This window comes from Limulus polyphemus, unplaced genomic scaffold (genome assembly GCF_000517525.1).
Source record: "Limulus polyphemus unplaced genomic scaffold, Limulus_polyphemus-2.1.2 Scaffold4036, whole genome shotgun sequence".
NCBI classification, from domain to species: domain Eukaryota; kingdom Metazoa; phylum Arthropoda; class Merostomata; order Xiphosura; family Limulidae; genus Limulus; species Limulus polyphemus.
Window position 1 is genome coordinate 80,527 of NW_013669646.1, and position 20,625 is coordinate 101,151.

General features: G+C 31.3%; 1 protein-coding gene across 1 annotated transcript in view; it reads left to right on the plus strand.

Annotated features, from left to right (window-relative positions):
- Window positions 1–20,295, plus strand: part of LOC106470489 (ribosomal protein S6 kinase alpha-5-like) — a gene marked incomplete at its 3' end in the record, with an annotated part of 28,502 nt that extends 8,207 nt beyond the window's left edge. Inside the window, exons 3-13 of the mRNA XM_022399105.1 lie at window positions 4,089–4,307; window positions 5,922–6,037; window positions 7,136–7,246; window positions 9,749–9,832; window positions 11,960–12,063; window positions 12,765–12,915; window positions 13,703–13,864; window positions 15,253–15,372; window positions 16,785–16,861; window positions 17,434–17,578; window positions 20,125–20,295. Of these exons, the coding sequence (XP_022254813.1) occupies window positions 4,089–4,307; window positions 5,922–6,037; window positions 7,136–7,246; window positions 9,749–9,832; window positions 11,960–12,063; window positions 12,765–12,915; window positions 13,703–13,864; window positions 15,253–15,372; window positions 16,785–16,861; window positions 17,434–17,578; window positions 20,125–20,295 (1,460 nt within the window). The remainder of the gene's footprint in view (window positions 1–4,088; window positions 4,308–5,921; window positions 6,038–7,135; window positions 7,247–9,748; window positions 9,833–11,959; window positions 12,064–12,764; window positions 12,916–13,702; window positions 13,865–15,252; window positions 15,373–16,784; window positions 16,862–17,433; window positions 17,579–20,124) is intronic.
- Window positions 20,296–20,625: the final 330 nt, after the last annotated feature.

Consider the following 20,625-nt stretch of genomic DNA (forward strand, 5'->3'; position numbering starts at 1 on the left):
GAACGTGCTCAATAATACCTATGACTGCAGTTCAATTACTCACTATCTACACACACATTACCGCGTCACGTTGTCCCCTCTTATATATACCAGCCTACCCTATCTAGCAAACACTAGAGCATTCATGAAGAAACAAGATAGTTCTAGAAATGTGGCATCACAGTGGTCATGTGACTCGCTGACGCAACAATATAGAAATGTAGGTTTTCAAAGCAATCGAATAAAATTAGAGAAACTTAACCTTTTTAATGAAGATTTATTATTGATAAAGTTGAGGAAGATCTACTAGAACAACATTAAATGTGTCATGATATTAATTTTTTGTTTTATTTGGCTAGGCCTAGTGCGTTCTTCGTAGTTAGCGTGCCTGACTGTAGATCTGAGGTTCTATGGTTACACCCTGTTACCTCCCCCCCCCCCCCCAAAGCATACTTCATACACTGGGGCCATGAGTGCATTATAAGAGTGACAGCCAAATCCCACTATTTGATTAGGGTAGCCCACAAGTTGGTGGTGGGTTGTGTTAACTAGTTACCTTCCACCTAGTCTTATTACTTTAAAATTAGAGATGGTAGCACAGATAGTCCTCGAGTAACCTTGCACAAAATTCAATCAAACCGAACTAAATTGGGCGAGTATTCAAAAAAAAAACTTTTTTTTTGCATATAAAAAATGAAAACATTATATAGGCTACTGGTATGATGTTTCTTTTGATTATTTACCACCTTTTAGATGTTGTTACCTTCCCATTACCAGTTTATATAATCACCATTTTCACAAATGGTGAAATCATTATAAATTAAAAGGGTGTGTTTGTAGTTACAATTGTTTTTTAAATGACCCATTTGTAATGTTGTTTTAAGTTTAATTGCATCCTTGAGTTACTAAGATTAATCATGCGAATAACTTTGTAATTATACTGAGTGTTTTATATGTCACTGAGAAAACATTTTGGGACATTACTAACCTGGAATGAAGTTTAGAAATTTCTGTTTCCATCAAGCAAGGAAAATTTGACTGTTTACTTTTACAAACCTCTTGTATACATACCATAACGTAATTATTTTGTGTCTGAATTGTATTTAGTGTTGAATTAAAGAATACTTAGTTTTCATGTTGATGTATAATTTGATGTTCAGCATATTTGTTCGTATCTGTAATTTTTTAAAGTAAATTTAATTTGATATTTTCATGAAATTTCATGTGTTCATTGACTCAAAAAATGCTTTGATCGTTTACAATATATTTAGGCACACTTGGTTTTGTGACAAACTTTATTAGTTTATGAAATATCACTTCTTTTAAACAGTCTTTCTTAGACACGTTTCCCAGGTAGTGTATCAATAAAATCTTTATTTACATTTCTGCTAGTATACAAAGTACAAAAGCAAAACAATTGAAAAAATAATTATATGATTTATATTCTGAAGCTGGCTTGTTTGGTTTTTCACTGTTTTGAGTTAAAGATTAAGTTTAAACAATATAGTTTTAAATTATTATGCTACACTTAGGTAATTGCAGTAAATGAAACATTTTAAAATTACTTAAAATATGTTTAAAGTTAAAAACTACAATAGGATGTTCTATTGCTAGCACACACTTATAAAAACATGTTGAGAAGGATAAAAATGTAACCAACCTTTTATTGAATAACACTTTTCAACATATATTAACAATGAATCAAACATTGTTTTATACAATTATGGACTTTGGAATAATAATTACAAGTCACACAGAGGGCATTTTTAACCTATGAACATTTCAATTACGACAACAAATAGACATTTGTCTATAAAATGAATTAAAATATGGAATTACTCGTTTTCAAAACTAATATTTCTTAACATAGGAACTTAATTTTTCTTTATTAAAATAACTGGGCAAAATCAACCCATTTTCAATGAGGAAATTGGATATTTTACACTACTTTTCTAATTACTTGACGAATTGTGTTTTTATAATTTTTAGATTATAAAGATGCTTTACAACATCAATAATTTATACTTTTTTCCTTGGTGCATAAAAAAAAACATGTTTTCTTTCCATTTTATGAATCTTGCTCCATTCCTTGCCCCTCTTTTGAGTCTCCATAAAATGGCATTACTCTTATTTGGTCTTATTTATCAAGTCCTTTTGGAAATATTGTGCCAAGCCATTCTACTTTCTAGTTTGCTTTATACTAGTCTGTTATTATCCAACAGGCTTGAAAGTATGGAATGTTTGTGGTTGCCTTACTTGGGAATTATATTTTACTTTGCTTTAGAGAAATATAATATGGTGTATTTTTGTTTTAAAGTTTTGGTTTAGGTCTTCTTCTTTGTTTTTAGAATGGAGGTTTCTAAAGTTTGGTAATTGAAATCACTGATTGTTTGATGATTACCTAGAAGAGTATAAAACAAACTTTAACATTGAAATACCTTTCTTTCAACATGTAAACTTACAACTATATTGTACATCTAATAATTAACCAACTATCTGTCCTGAGTGAATTTGAATTTAGAATCCTGGACTGTTATATTTAATGCTGACAAATTAATAAAATTGATTATTATGAGCATACATTATATTGATTAATGCCATGTAAAATAATTAAATAATTGAAATTACAATTAAGTTGATAAATGTTGCTAAAATAATCAACTAATTGAAATTATTGTTTCTAGTTAGTGCTGTTTTCAATTATTCCAAAATCCAAGTCATCAAAATATTGCAGTTATGATTTCTCATTATTATTTTTTGATTAACTCAGTGTTGTTCAGCATAATTGATTAGTGAATATTCTCATGTGAGAATAACATATTAATTGAATGTAATCTATTAATGAGTTCAACAGTCAATCAATTATGACATTCCTCTGATCATTCAGCTTTAGTTTATATTGTTTTACTCACAAACTGCAGTTATACTCTGAGGAATCTGACATTGTTTCAAGAAGAAAGTCAAATTTCAAAGCGATCAGTGAATGCGCATTTTGTAAACAAACTCACTCCAACTCAATCATCCAAATGAGGAGGCATTTAACAAAATGCTGTAACTGCAACTGAAAGTGAGTGTAACTCTGTTCCTGCCACAGGTGATCTTGCATGCTATTATAAAGGTAACAAATTGATTCTGCACGAGTTTGAGAAAATGAGGCAGCACTGTGAAGGCATAATGTGACAATTGATCTCATAAACAGCTGTTTCCCTGTTGCTGGGACTTTTTGCCTTCATCCCATCCACTTGACAGCTTATATTTTGGATCCAAAGTACAGAGTTTAAAACTTATAAGATGATGAGCACATTGATGGAAACTATGAACATGATTTTGAAGGCAGTTAAGCCTATTTCCAACAGTAGTGATTTGGCTTAATACTGATTATGGAAAGGAATTCTCTGGAAATCAACTAGCATTATTGAACCCTTAACATGGGGGAAAGCACTTTATGGGAGGATCAGCAGTTATGTACAATTGTTATGCTAAGCTTTTCAACCATTGCAGTTGTTTGTGAATGCAACTGGAAGGCATTCGGTAAAATAAAAATAAAACCACCTTACATTGGACTGAAACACTTGTAATCTGTACCACCTCTTAAGAAGAAGTACAGATTACAAGTGTTTTCATGTTGCCGTTCATGTTCACCTCTTAAGAGGAAGACATGAACGGCAACATGAAAACACTTGAATACTGACTGTTTTTACATATTTTAATGTAAGATGACACCTGTACTTATAGTCACAGTTTTTATTAGGTGTATATGTAACAGATAATTCAGTTTTTTGATTTTGTCAGGAAGGCAACTTTTTAAGCTGAGTATTTGTTTTTGTGTCAAAGGTGTTTTTCTCATATTCATGATTTTAGTGATTCTTGGCAGAGCGGATAAAAGATATTTAAGACAAATTTATTTTAAAAGTTTTAGTTGAAAACTTTTTTACATTGTTGTTTATTTATAGTTAATCATCATAGGCAAGTTGTTTATTATTACCTGAGAGAAACAGCATATCATCTTACAAGGTTTGCTAATTTTCAAGTAACAGCTTGTGTAGAAAGTTTACAAATTCTCCCGTTACAGTTTATTACAGGAGGTTTATTAATTCTCATTGTTACAGCATATGGAAAAGTTTTCCTAGTCAGAAAAGTAGGAGGTCAAGATCACAAAAAGCTATATGCTATGAAAGTGTTGAAGAAGGCAGCCATAGTACAGAAACAAAAGACGCTTGAACACACCAAAACAGAACGACAGGTGTTGGAGTCCATTCGTCAATCTCCATTTCTTGTCACGCTACACTATGCCTTCCAAACAGATGCAAAACTTCACCTTATACTTGGTATGTTAACTAAGTATCCATGATTTTTATAATTATTTGTTGACATTCAGTTTGAGTCGGTGCTCTTCTGATAATGTAAACTAAAAAGAAAGATGTATTTGATCTGAATCCAAATTTAAGGTTTTTTTTGTTTGTCAGTTTTTGGTTGTAAAGTACATTAATTTGTCATTATTCTCACACATGTTGTCTTGCTTATGGATTTATCTCAAGCCCAGGGATTGCTAAATGTCAGGAATTTAGTTCATGTTTTTTTCTCCTCATTTCATACTGCATGGACTTAATTCTAGACTCTACTGACCCACAATTTTATTGTGACCTACATTAGAAACCATGGCTCATTGCAATTTACTAGTTATGTTGAATATTTAGGCTTAGATGGGTAGTGTTGTAATCATTACTGGTATTATCATTACAACTGCAGCATTTCTAAACAAATAAAGATGAAACCAGGCTTGTAGTTGAATAGAGCCATTGCACCAAATGTTGAATTATTTCAATAACTTTTATTTTGAAATCTTTAGTAGACTTCTAATAATAATGTCGTCTATATCTTGCATCAGTTTGGAATAATAGTAAAATTAAGTAATAAAAAAATAATATTTTACAGAAGTTTTCATTTTGATAATGCACTTCTCCCACATTTTATTTTATCCGCATGATTGTTTTGGATTTGTTGCTTGTCTGCATCATATTGAGTTTACTATAATGAAAACTTTTGTGAAGCTTATAGTAAAAAATCTGTCCCAAAAGTGGGAAAAGATTATTTAAATTTTTTGGTATTTTAAACCAAAACTTAATGTTTATACATAATTTCTTAATGTGGTACAATATTTATTTTTGAAACAATTTATTAACATACGAGTAAATAAAAGTTGATTTTTCTAGTAATGTATTTTATAGAGCAATTGTAAAGAACATAGTCTCTGAAAATCAAGAAAATATTTTTTACATGATGTATTTGAAAGTTATGCATATTCTGTGAAAAATATATTAAGCTAACATAGTCATCACTAGCTTATAATGTACATTTAAAATATACTTTGAAACATGAATAACATTTAATGATAATTTTAATTAAGTGTCGAGGATATCGTGTATTTTGTGTAACATTCACAGCAGTGTTTTTGTCATTTTGATTATTTAATGTGCTATGATGTTGCCTACAATTTTGTATTTACTGTTAGCTTTTTCTATATACTATTATCATAAGAATGATGATTTTGTAATTATGAGGAAAAACCATTACTTTATCACAGAAACACCAGCAGAATGTTTTTTTTTTTGAATAGGGAGAAAAATATACCCTTGTTTTAGTAATTTGAAGTCACTCAGTAAAGTGGCTCTTTTACAGGTTTGGGAACTTCCTAGACACATCCCTGTGGGACAGTGGTAACTTTACAGGGTTACTGTGCCAAAGTCTGGGGTTCAATTGTCCCCAATGGCCACAGCAGATAGCCAAATGTGACTTTGCTCCAAAATAAACAGTCAGCGTAAACAGATTCATATTTTCCAAAAAGTGAATAACTATAAAAAAAAATTCATCTAAAGCAATGTTTGAACCTTAGAAAGTTGTTTAATTGACTGTAATTAATCCGTTATTTGTGTGACTTCCAGATTATGTGAGCGGGGGTGACTTGTTCACACATTTGTATCAGAGGCAGCATTTTACAGAAGCTGAAGTAAGATTTTACATTGGAGAGATTATTTTAGCTTTGGAGCATCTTCATCAGGTAAGTAATATTAGGAGTTGTGCATCTTATTTCTGTAGATATTAACGGTAATTTGAACAAGAAAAAAAACTGTTGTTCCGTATTTAAGGTAATATGTACTGTGATACTTGTGAGAAATTGTCTATAGAAGCTTTCTACTGGGATATATATACTGTTTTGTAAGTATATATTGTTTCTAACAACAACAAACACAAATAACATATTGTCTAACATTGTTTCTAACAACAACAAACACAAATAACATATTGTCTAACTTTGTTCCTAACAACAACAAACACAAATAACATATTGTCTAACATTGTTTCTAACAACAACAAACACAAATAACATATTGTCTAACTTTGTTCCTAACAACAACAAACACAAATAACATATTGTCTAACTTTGTTCCTAACAACAACAAACACAAATAACATATTGTCTAACTTTGTTCCTAAAACAACAAACACAAATAACATATTGTCTAACTTTGTTCCTAACAACAACAAACACAAATAACATATTGTCTAACTTTGTTCCTAACAACAACAAACACAAATAACATATTGTCTAACATTGTTTCTAACAACAACAAACACAAATAACATATTGTCTAACTTTGTTCCTAACAACAACAACAAACAATTTTGCTTTTATTTTTTTTACCAAAGGTTTCTTGTGGATTGTGGCTATTATTTGAATTGTACACTTACTATATGTTATTTGTTTTTAAGATTTTTTTAAATTTAAGGCATTATATAACTGGAAGTTTTTAACATTTGATTTTAACCTTAATAATAAATCATATGTAAATTCTCTCTTGTCTAAAATTGAATTGGTCAGTTCTATCAAAAAACAATAATCCAGAAAAAAATGTAAAGAAAAAATAAACTGTGTTTAAAGACCAATGAAGCATTAACATTCAGAATTATTTTAAATTATACATAAAACCAATATTGCTAAATTCTTAATAATCCTGAATACATTATATTGTTTAATATGTTTTTAACTTTGTGGTAGATATGCTAACTAAAGATAGTACAGTAAAGAAAAAAACATTGATTTATTTGTTTTGATGACTACTTAAAAGTTGTAACAGACTTCTTTCTATCTTTCAAGCTTGGCATCATATATAGGGACATTAAACTGGAAAATATTCTTCTAGACGCTCAAGGACATGTTGTGTTGACTGATTTTGGTCTTAGTAAAGAATTTTTGCCTCATGAAACAGTAAGTGAATCACAACAGCTGGTGTACACTCATTTTAAGAGATACACATTTGTGGCATAAATTGTTGGAATATTTTGAAAGGACAAGCATGTTAGTTTTGGAATACATATTCATGCATGATTTCAACTGTAGGATAATTTGAAATTATGTAGACTTGCTTCTGAAATTTGATGATGAGGATCCCACTTTTCAGAAAATATAAGTTTGGAGATGGCTCGATTGGGTAATAAATAAAACTGTGAAATATTGAAAGCTTTTACTTGTTGAGCTTGAACTCATGCTGTCCTGACCAAAACTGTCTGTATGTCCTTTGTGCATTGTAGAGCATGTGTCACTTACCCATAATTCTTCACTCTCCCACCTTCCGTGTGGCTTATTGTACAAGCTTCAGGAGATCTTACATAAGCCTTGCTTTCCTGTCATATTTTAGATATGTTTGTTGAAAGTCAAGTTGTTAATTTTGCTGCATCCGTTCTTTCTGATGCAACTATTTCTGCCATTATTGAAGACCTTACTTACATAATTTGCCCGTAGTGTACAGGGTAAAATTGTCAATTTTTTCCAGCTCTGATGGTTCCACATATTCCTTCCATTGTATACTTATGTTTCCTAGCTGGCTTAAAGGAATATATGGATGCTTACTTTACTTGACACTTGCCATTTTCTTTTGTTTTTGATGAAGGTCAGTTACTGTTCATGCCTAATTGCCTGAAGCACTGGATTTGTTTGCTACAGTGCTAGCCCTAAACCTAACAAAATTTCTGCTACAATGTTAGCTCTAAACTTAACGACATTTCAGCTGGTCCTATTTCTTTTTCTCTTTTGATACTTTTGCCAATCGGGCTGTGTAGCAAGGTGCTCATCTTTACAGTGTTGGTATTCTGGCCTTTAGTATTTCAGAGGTAAGTCTACTTGACTGAATTTTACATTTACAGGTACATGTCTATAAAAGATCTTTTTTTTTTTCCCCCATGCCTCAAAACTGAATTTTCATCGAGGCTGCAACTTTCAATAAATTAGAAATTATGGTGGGAAGCAAAGCTTATTTAAGATCCCTTGATGCTTATGTAATAAGTCTCATGGAAAGTGAGATAGTGGAGAATTATGGGTAGGTGATGCATACTCTGCAAGAAACTTTAGGTACTTGGGAAGTACAATCGAAACTGAAGAAGGTATTGAAAAAGCTGTGAATCCTGGTGAGTTGGAAGAAATGGAATGAAATAACCACAGTCACCTCTTACAAAAGTTTACCAAGGGCATTGAAAGCCAAAGTGTATAAGACTGATTAGAATGTTGCTTCTCATCAGAACCAAGATCTGATCCCGAAGAAGAAAGAAGGCTTGTTGATAACAGCAAAAATTAGAAATTTGAGATGGCTGTTGGGAGTGTTGCTGAAAGAGAAGAGAATGAATAAGGAATTTAAGGAAATGACAGGAGTCCATGGAATTGAGAAAGAGGCAACAGAAGTGAGGCTGAGCTGGTTCGGTCACGTGAAGAGGAGAGGAGAAGAACAAGCAATAAGAGACCATTAGAGATCCCAGTGGCCAGCAAAAGAAGACAAGGAAGGCCAGTAAAGTATTAGATGGATGGAATTAAAGAAGACATGAACGAGAAAGGAATTGTAGAAGACCTGGCGATGATTGGAGGAGGGCAACACGTGTGAAGGACGGCGACATCTGCTAAAGAAAAAGTCGAAGGAGATGCATACTCTGCAATGCACTAAGAACATTCGGAATTTTTTTTTGTCTCGTGCTTTATTGACAGCATGAGTTCAAACTCAACAAGGAAAAGTTGCCAGTAAAGATTAATTAAGAGTATATATGTATATATAATAAACTATTCGTAATTAAGATATCCTGAAAACAATATTTCCATTCAGTTTGTTTCGGAACTTATTTGTGCCTAGAGTATTGTTATTAGGAGCAGACAAAATGTGAGTTAGATAAAACTTAACAGTGTAAGTTCTAAGAGAGCCTATTCAAGTTGACAGATTTGAACTTGAATTTTTTTTTTTCATAATTCTGACTCACAAAATTTTGCTAATGCAGTGGAATTCTTTATAGCTAGGGGGTAAAAACAGGCTAAATTTGTCATGAAAAAGTTAGGCCAAAAATCTAACGAAGATTTAGCTTTGATGTTTTCTCTATTTCATGTCTTTTTGGTATTTTGTCTTCTCCCAAAACCCACAGGAGTACATGCACATAAATATAACATAATATTTACAAGTATCTATTCATTTTTCCTCTCGAGTGCCCCTTGCAACCCCCAGCTTAAATTTTTGGCAAGTTTCCAATACGCGGTAACTTGATTCGTTTGCCCTCGATAACCAATGCCCAAATTGATTTTCTGTATTACCCTCTGATAGCTTATAAGGTAATGACACACAATGTTAGACTATAAACAGATTACATTTATTCTACCTATATATAGGATTAGACTAATGTATCATGTTTTGTAAATGTTGATGTTTTGCTATATGATTTATTCTGAACTTCTGTCTAGATTCACAGAACATACTCGTATTGTGGTACAATAGAATATATGGCCCCAGAAGTGGTGAAAGGTGGAAGATGTGGTCATGACTTCGTAAGTAAAACTCCTGCCTCTTTTTTTGTTTAAAACTTTTGTGTCAACTAAGAAAAACATAAAGCATCATTGGGTTCATATGAATTCCACTGGCTTTTTAAACTTATTTTTCTGGAATATTTGTGCACCAAGTTGTTTGTGGGTACATGAAATTGTTGGTTACAGGATTCCTTATAACATGTGAGCCACATGAAATATATTATAAATAAATAAAATCTAGTAACATTACAGTTAATTTCGTCCAATGGTGAGACAGCAGTAAGTCTGTGGACTTCAACACTAAAATCTGGGGTTTGATTCCATGCAGTGGACACAGTAAATAGTCCAGTGTGGCTTTGCTATTAGACAAACAATTATTTCCACTAATTACTGATGGAACTTCCTATTTATTTGACAATATAAAATGAGAATTTCCCCTAGAGTGATTGGTCAGTTTATTACAACGAGTGTTGTAACAGGCAAAAATGAGAAAATTACTGAATATGACTCAATATGCAGATCTTGCCTGCAGTGAATGGTATATAAACAAATTTGTAATTTGAGGGTTAGTAAAAAATTAGTGCAAAAGTAGAAACTTGTGTGGTGGGGATGCTTCTATTTTTAAACTTTCTATATTTAGTTAAAACTTGTATCCTCTCAGTGTCTTACAGGCACCTAAAAACCAACTGTGCTCAGCTCCAGTTTTCCTCTGGCACAAGCAGATGAGAATGTTTACACACTAACCCTGTAGGGGATGCCAGTCCATTGCTGGTTATTAGCTGATACCTATTTTACAGCTGAGTAGACCGAAAAAAATCTTGAGTACAGTGTCATGCTCAGTGGCATAATGACTGCATTCAGGACAGCTTTGAACCCACAGCCTTCTGATTACTCTACAGAAAATAATAACACTAGGCCCTGCCACTTTATTTTTTACTTCACATTTAGAATTTTAAAAATAAGGGCACAAATGGGTCCTCAAGTCTACAATTTCTAGGATCTAAAAAGTGCCATTGTTTGTCTGCAGCCAGTCTGAAATCAAATTGTTAGATCAGAATACTTCTCCGTTTGTTTTGTTTGTATGTCTTTCATGTGTGATGGTTTTTGTTTATTGTTCTTTTTTTATTTGAATAGTCGTATTAGAATATTGTTGCAGTTTGGAGGTGTTTTTGCTACCTGTTAGAATTAACATAACTGTTATGTAATCCTATTGTACATATCATGTTTCTCATTCACTTTGGTAGCTGGAACTATAACTGTTATGTAATCCTAATCCTATGTACGTATCATGTTTCTCATTCACTTTGGTAGCTGGAACTATAACTGTTATGTAATCCTAATCCTATGTACATATCATGTTTCTCATTCACTTTGGTAGCTGGAACTATAACTGTTATGTAATCCTAATCATATGTACATATCATGTTTCTCATTCACTTTGGTAGCTGGAACTAAGCGAGTAGCATATACATTCATTCTATTAATAGTTTTATATCACAATATCAGATTGAGAGGCAACATACAATGTCCAGTATATCTTTTTTACTAGTGGAAGCTTTATTGAAGTGCTCTCAGAAGTTAGTGCTGGAAAATTGTTCTGTGTAGTTCTTTTTTTATTACTGTTAAAAATTGTTTATTTCAAAGATCAGAAAAAACTTAATTTGTGATAAAATGTTAAATATTTATGTTGTTTAGTTTTAACATTGTTAACATTTTTGATAGTAAAGACTAGAAAGAAACTTAGTTGTGTTGAAATGTGAAATTTACATATCAATAGCAAACATAGTATTAACCACAGCTCAATCCATAAGAACAAAGATCTTACCTACCTTCTGAAAATTTTATCGTTATCTGGTTTCTTTTTTAGCAGTCGTAAAGGTTGTCTTATGCAGTATTACTGGTTGTTAATCAAATATTACTCTTTAACCATTTTACATTTTCCCTACAAAGAATATTTTACATTAATGTTTTCATTTTATTTGATAATTATTTTTTGAGTTTACTAAGCCAATAGACATTTACATGATCATTTGTTGAAAAAAAAAATTGCTAGAACATTTACATAAACCTTTGTATTTCATGAAAGGTACGTGATTGTGTTTAATGGGAAATCTGTTTTTAATATGCGCATGTGACCACTTTTATTAGAGTGTAGACTGGTGGAGCGTTGGTGTGTTATTCTACGAACTTCTGACTGGAAATTCACCATTCACGCCTCAGGGAGACAAGAACTCACAGTCAGAAATATCTAAGTATGTAAACTGTTCATTTTCTAATTCAGTTATCAATATAAATAAAACTTTTTTTCTTTTTTAGTTATCCTTGTTATATGATCACAGAAAATCCCAGCCTTTTAATTGTGTAAGGTTTGGCATCACGATCTTGATTGCTGTCATTTTGTACATAGTGTTGTTTGAAAATGAATAATGTTACTAATAGCTGAAGCTTTTTCTTTTTACTCTGACATAAAATTAGCCAGATCTTTCGCACATTAAAAGTACTTAGAGATTTTAACTTAGCCAGATCTTTCTCACATTAAACGTACTTAGAGATTTTAAATTAGCCAGATCTTTCTCACATTAAACGTACTTAGAGATTTTAAATTAGCCAGATCTTTCTCACATTAAAAGTACTTAGAGATTTTAAATTAACCAGATCTTTCTCACATTAAAAGTACTTAGAATTTTAAATTAGCCAGATCTTTCTCACATTAAAAGTACTTAGAGATTTTAACTTAGCCAGATCTTTCTCACATTAAAAGATGTATCAGTTTGTGATGTTTTGAATAAATTTGTGGAATTGCACAAATATACTGTAAATCTGCAAAAAGACGAAACAGAGAAATGTAACTAAAACGTTTATTTTACTAAATATATGTTTTATTTTTTCTTGTTTATAGAATTTGATAAAGTGCAGATAAAGATAAAATTATATTTCATTACTTCATCCGCAGAAGAATACTTCATTCACAACCACCTCAACCCGATCATGCTTCCGCAGCTGCAAAAGATTTTATATATCGTACATTGATAAAAAATCCAAGAAAACGACTTGGAGGGGGACCAGAGGATGCCTTGGAACTCAAAAGGCACAAGTTTTTCAGGGTTAGTTCAAGTTTTTTTATGTAGGGGTTATACCTTTTTTCTAAAGCTATATTAAAGTCTTAAAATGTGTTTAGAGAATAACTTTATTAACTTAATACATATTCTTCAAAAGTTTAAGTCTGACACTGATGTTGCAATGTTTCCGAATGGGATTCTTTTGAACACTATTTATAAATAAACCTAATTCTAGATCAGTACCATGATGAAGATGTACATAGCTTGAAATATTGATATATTAATGTATAATTGTTTTTGTAGTTGAAAATTTTCTTTTTTTTTATAACTTAAGTTTATAGGTTATCAGTTTCGTTTTTTATTGTCTAACTTGTGTGAACAAATTAGTTATCTTTCTGTAGATAAATGTTCAAACTTTCATTATCATAGCCTTTAGTGAGAGAGTCTGTAGCTGGTGAAATGTAACAGAAACCTTGCTTTGAACTCATTATTAAAGGTTTAGTTTTAAAAATGATTAATGTTTTGCCAGAGAATTTGTTTTAACAAATGTTAAAAATGTTTGAGATGTGTGCTAAAGACTAAGTGTTACCCTGAATGTAGATATTTTTTATGAGATATAATTTTTTTTCTGATAATGAATAGAATATTAATTTCTCGGAAAACATTAAGCTTGTTTTTTATAATTAAAAAAGAATCAATTGTTTAAGAATAACTATGATTAAAATAGAACAAACACACACACTGGGTATATAGACCTGCAGGTTGTTTTCACATCATGCTTTTAGGAACAGCTTTTAATATATATCAGTGTAATTATAAACTATTTACATAGGTTTTGAACTGGGACAAGCTTTCCAAGAAACAGATTTCTGCTCCTTTTATTCCCAAGATCTGTGGAGAACTTGATGTGAGTAATTTTGCAGAGGAGTTCACTTCGATGGTTGCTGCTGATTCACCAGCCATAATACCTCCAAATGAAGAAAAAATATTCAAGGTATTTTTGTAGTAGTCTTATGTACAATATTTTCCATTTTAAGTAAAATTTTAAAGTTGCATTAAGCAAGTGTCTTGAAGAAGAAAAAAAAACCTTCTTAGTCCATACAGCTTTATAAAACTACTTTTGGACATACAAAATTGATCGAGCCTAGGAAATTGATTAGTAAGAAAATAAACCTTAATAAGAGCTTTGTTTGGTTAATTTTCTAAAAAAAAAAATGATAATTTTAACATATTAAAAATATTTTTATAATTTCTCTGTAATATAAGAACTAAGGGTTCATGGTCTGTGATCTGTTTGGCAGTTATGTGCTCCACACTTTGGGGCCATGGATGCACTATGAGACTGATGATCACATTCAAACGAGAATAGCCCAAGAGTTGCTGGTGGATATTGTTGACTAGGGGTTTTCTTTCTAGACCATTAGTTCAAAATTAGGGATGACTATATGCCAACAAAGTCTCAGCGAGGGTCTATTGAGGGTAGTCTCTTGGTCACTTGAAAACTTTTAAGTTCCATTTTGTTTTTACTTTCTCCTGGCCCACTGTTGGTAGAAAAGACATTCGATGAAGTAACAAAATGCTTTATTTTTAAAAATTATGAACAATTTAAAATATATATAACCCAAGAGCAGTAAAGTCTGATTGGGTTAAAAATATTATTCAGTAAGGTATTTAATATTTATTTTGAGTTTAATGTCATTTACTGATAGAATTACATACTGAATTACTGATAGAATTACACACTGTATTACTTATAGAATTACATACTGTATTACTGACAGAATAACATACTGTATTACTGAGAGAATTACATACAGTATTACTAAGAGAATTACATATTCTATTACTGAGAGAATTACATACTGTATTACTGAGAGAATTACATACTGTATTACTGAGAGAATTACATACTGTATTACTGACAGAATTACATACTGTATTACTGATTGCATTCATCAAAAATAGAAAGAGGTTTTAATATTTCTAAGTTTATTCACCTTCTAAATAATGTATCTTGTTTAACATATATATAACTTTATCTGCTACTGTACTTTTTTTTCATGTTTTTCCAAATTTAAGATCTGTTTGTCATCCTAATGTTTCATAAATAGTTTTAATTTTCTCTATCACTGAGCATATGCATTTTGTATCATTTACACACTCAAGTCAAGAGTACCTTCTTTTATAAAAGAAACTTATTTTCAATTTAAAGAATATATATATTTTGTTTTCTAAATGTTAGTAGATGATTAAGATTTTTTCTTTTTCTGCACTTTTTAATTATTTTTCTTTTCCTGGATTTACACATTTTGCTCGCAAAATATATCCATTTTGCACTAGAGAAAATTGATTTAGACATTAAAAATCCTGTGTTGTTTGCAGGGTTACTCCTATGTTGCTCCATCTGTGATGTTTACTGAAAATGTGATCAGTGATGATCTACTTTGTACACCAACAGAAAACAAACCTAGTGCCTCCTTGCTCTTAGCTACAAAGTTCAAGGTAAGAATGTGGTCAATAATGACCTATTTTGTACACCAACAGAAAACAAACCTAGTGCCTCCTTGCTCTTAACTGCAAAGTTCAAGGTAAGAATGTAGTCAGTGATGACCTATTTTGTACAACAGAAAACAAACCTAGTGCCTCCTTGCTCTTAACTGTAAAGTTCAAGGTAAGAATGTGGTCAGTGATGACCTATTTTGTACACCAACAGAAAACAAACGTAGTGTCTCCTTGCTCTTAGCTACAAAGTTCAAGGTAAGAATATGATCAGTGATGACCTATTTTGTACACCAACAGAAAACAAACCTAGTGCCTCCTTGCTCTTAGCTACAAAGTTCAAGGTAAGAATGTGGTCAGTGACAGTGATGACCTACTTTGTACACCAACAGAAAACAAACCTAGTGCCTCCTTGCTCTTAACTGTAAAGTTCAAGGTAAGAATGTGGTCAGTGATGACCTACTTTGTACACCAACAGAAAACAAACCTAGTGTTTCCTTGCTCTTAGCTACAAAGTTCAAGGTAAGAATGTGGTCAGTGATGACCTACTTTGTACACCAACAGAAAACAAACGTAGTGCCTCCTTGCTCTTAGCTACAAAGTTCAAGGTAAGAATGTGGTCAGTGATGACCTATTTTGTACACCAACAGAAAACAAACCTAGTGCCTCCTTGCTCTTAACTGCAAAGTTCAAGGTAAGAATGTGGTCAGTAAGAAGAACAAATTTAGTGTCAGCCAGCTGGTAGCTTCAACATTGAAGGTACAAATGTGATCAGACGTCCTTTTCTCCAAAGCAAAAACAATATGAATATATAAAACAAGAAATAATTATTCTATACCATTATAGAATAAAAAAATGGTATATCACTTATCATTATTATTATTTTAAAAACAATGACATACTTACTGCATTAATTAACATTTCTAAGAAGTTACGTTTAAATTAAAATTGGGCCGATTATTATTATTAATGTTATATTCTGTCCTATATGTGCCTCTGCTGTAGAATGAGTTAGAGCCACATATACACAGTATTTACATGAATGTGCGAAAATTTATTAAATATTCGTCAGGCTTCTAATTTTACCAGAACAACGTCATAATTGTTTTTTAGACTAGGCCGTTATTTAGGCTAGAAATATTTTAAAAATTTGATAGTTTCTCAATCATTAAAGACATTACCACTTGTATCTATCATTATAAACTCAATATATTGTACTGTAATATATTTAATTTTTTAAGTTTATAGAGAAGGGGTTCACTATTATTTGTTCACCATTATTTTTCATTACTTTTATTGGATTCTACCAGACAGATGGTAAACCATCAGAAAAAAGAAAAAATTTTCAGTAGCATTTTACAAATGGAGGTTATCAGCCAACTGACAGATCCTTTTTTTCTTCCTATTTTCAACAGAACTCCTCCTTCTTCCAAAAATACGAACTAGTTATTAAGGAAGGCCTTCTTGGAGATGGTAGCTTTTCTGTATGTAGGTGAGTTTTACACTAAATAAAGGGACAATCTGAGAAGCTATGTTTTTAAATAAAGTACTGAGAAATTCTTTGATATGTTTATTTTATTACGATAATGTCATTAAATATGCCTTCATAAAGTTTAATTGGACTTTCTTTAATTGATTACACCCATTTAATAAACAAGTGGAGCCAATGCAACAACAAAAAACCTGAAGCTGAGTAGATTCACTAACAGCTTTTCAACCAACTTTGATCCTGAAGACCTGACTGTTAACCTGAGTAATCTTACACTTAATAATAAATGTAAATGTATCCTAGTTAAAGGTCTTAATTTCTCACTTCCATCACATAAACTGAATTTTGTTAATTTTCTTTACCTTTCGATTTGCTTTACAGAAACCTAAAACGCCTTCCTTTGTAGGATACAGGAACTATTAATCAATCCAGTGATAATTTCTTTACCTGTTAAAGTGTAAATAAACGATCTAGACAGAGAAGTTTTTGCAATATCAACATTAATATGTCTGTTTAAATTTCATTAGTTTGCCTGAGAATATTAAAAGTTGTGTATTACGATAATTCTTTGGCAGAAAATGTATTCACAAACAGACAGGTGTCGAATATGCTGTGAAGATCATTAGTAGGAAGGTAGATAGTGCACGAGAGGTGAGGTTACTCCAATACTGCCAAGGTCATCCAAACATAGTCAAATTTCATGAAGTTCATTACGATGAAGTAAGTGATTCTTAATCATTTGGAAACGTTTTTAGAAGATAATGACATCAAAAGAATTTTCGAAATCTTACCTTATTGTTTTCTAGTTTGTTGTGCTTCTGGCGTGTACTTTTTCATCTGTAGAAAAGAAATGCTTCTATGATAAAAAAAGACATTTTTATCTTTATTTTAGTTAATGGCTCTAGTTGGGAGTTAGTAATTGTTAAGGAAGTTAATGTTATGTGTGTAGTTATTTAAATATTTTGTCTTAAGCATATGTCTTTATTTTAAAAATCTGAAGTATGAAAACAAATTTAAACATTTCGGATATGTCAAATGTATTAATTCAGGTTTGAGTACTTGAGATTAATAGTTTGGTAATTTATTTATGAATTATGAATTTAATTTTGCTCAGATTCTGTCCACATATACAACAACATATATAGTTCAAGTGTAGAAAGTTTTAAATTTGAATTGCAGTTAAAATCTAAAGACTATTCTAATATTCTTTGTTAGCAAAAGTAATGCATTTGTAAGTGACTTAGCATTGCTGCTTAACAGCAGTAGCAAAAGTAATGCATTTGTAAGTGACTTGGCATTGCTGCTTAATAGCAGTTGAACAGTACATATTCTGCATTACAGTGCTGGTGCTTAATAATGAAAAAATGAGACATTAATTAACATAAAAGTGTGCCTAAAGGAAGCTGTCTAGTCAAATCAAACAGGCAACAAAAACATCTGTTCAAATATACTATTCTTGAACTCTTATTTATCAAGATATTTTTGCATTGTTTTAACAGTTGGGTATCTTTGCTGTTAACAGTAATTTTGGCCATAATCTCGATAATATCTCGCAAACTTTGGGCAGCTTAGGTATTTTGGGTTTGTTCTGAATACATATACTAAGTCAATAATGCAAAATAATCTTTATAACAAATGTACAATAATGAATTAAAATTGATAAAAGAGAATGAATTAAACACTCGTACCACAACTGTAAATGAAAGCAACTCAAAAACAAATAATCAAGTAAAGCTTATTTACACATGGATCATATAATCAATTGTTTTAGAAATTTTATGTACCAACCTAACAATGCCAAATATTCTTGAAATTAATAAAAAATACATATATATTAGACTTTCCAATAAAACTGCTAATGAAAGCAACTCTGAAGAAAGAATAGATTAAACCTCAACTGTGGATCTTTTCAACAGTGGGTTTTTGCTTCATATATTTGATCTAGCTGTTTGAAAAGCTGGTATAATATTTTGTCTTATTGTTCTGTAATATGCTTGTAGTGTTTAGAAGCAATTTTATGAAAGAATAGGACATTCTGTATCGTAATTGTGGTTTTTAGAAACAGTAAATAAAGGAATATGAAATATTTAGTATTGAGAAATATTAGATTGAAAGAGTAGGGCAGTTTGTATTATACTTCTCAAGTTTAGAAACAATTGAATGAAAGAATAGGGCAGATCTTGTAGTGTAGTTTGTATTATACTTCTGAGGTTTAGAAACAATGAAATGAAAGAATAGGGCAGATCTTGTAGTGTAGTTTGTATTACATTTCTCAAGTTTAGAAACAATGGAATGAAAGAATAGGGCAGATCTTGTAGTGTAGTTTGTATTATACTTCTGAGGTTTAGAAACAATGGAATGAAAGAATAGGGCAGATCTTGTAGTGTAGTTTGTATTACACTTCTGAGGTTTAGAAACAATGGAATGAAAGAATAGGGCAGATCTTGTAGTGTAGTTTGTATTACACTTCTCAAGTTTAGAAACAATGGAATGAAAGAATAGGGCAGATCTTGTAGTGTAGTTTGTATTACACTTCTCAAGTTTAGAAACAATGGAATGAAAGAATAGGGCAGATCTTGTAGTGTAGTTTGTATTATACTTCTGAGGTTTAGAAACAATGGAATGAAAGAATAGGGCAGATCTTGTAGTGTATTTCTGGCATGAATGTTTAAAATTACATCAAACCTTTATTCCATAAAATAATGTCCAAAAACAAACAATAATTCCATACTTGTTTGAGATCTTGTAAAATTGAATTTTATATTGTTTTTATGTGATGTGGTCTCTCAGCTGTTTTCTGCGACTTAATTTTTCCATTTAAACATATTTCAGTTAAATCTTGCATATTTTGTTGTAATTTAGTAATGTCAAACTGTAAGCTTTCTATTTTTAAACGATACCTACAAGCTTTATATCCATTTTTTTTAAAAGATTAACAAATGAAAAGTTGAAGAAACAGTTTTATTTTGGAGGTACTTTTAAATGCATATGCTGACAATGAATATTCCATACACTGCATCTTCTTGGAGTTTAAAAATGGACAACATTTTAGTCTTTGTTGAAACCTTCATCAGATGGATGTTGACCTTAGTATAAGGAATGAAATGACCAGATGTTAATAGGAGATGGTCTCAGTACAAAGACTGAAACGTTGTCCACTTCAAACTTGAAAATGCATGCAAAGAAGATACAGTGCCATTACAAGTATTCTAAAAATGGTATGTATTAGGTGTTGTGTTTTTCTTATATTGATACTTTGTTTTCAGGTTCATACTTACATAGTACTTGAGTTACTGAAAGGAGGCGAGTTGCTGGAAAGAATTCGTCAGAAGGCTAGGTTCACTGAGAAAGAAGCAGGTCACATTTTCCAAAAGCTAGTCTCTGCAGTTGGTTTTATGCATTCTCGAGGTGTGGTTCACAGGGATCTGAAACCAGAGGTAATCCATGGTGTCTTTTAACACATTTTTTAGTGAGTGTTCATGGTGAACTACTTCTTCTCTTGGTACACATCTTAAAAAGTTTGTATCTGTGTGAATGAAAACACTTGATGAGACATTGATATATTAGAGCTCGGGTTGTTTCAGTACAGTTTTTAAACATACGTTAACCTGGTTGCTTTAGACCAGGTAAGAGAATCTTAAGCATATGCTAACTTATTACCTACCTTTCTATTTTTTAATCTGATTTTTGTAAACTGTCTAGTTTCTTTCAGGATTTTTTATGTCATTTTTATCTTTATTTTTTACATTATACAATAAGAACACTTG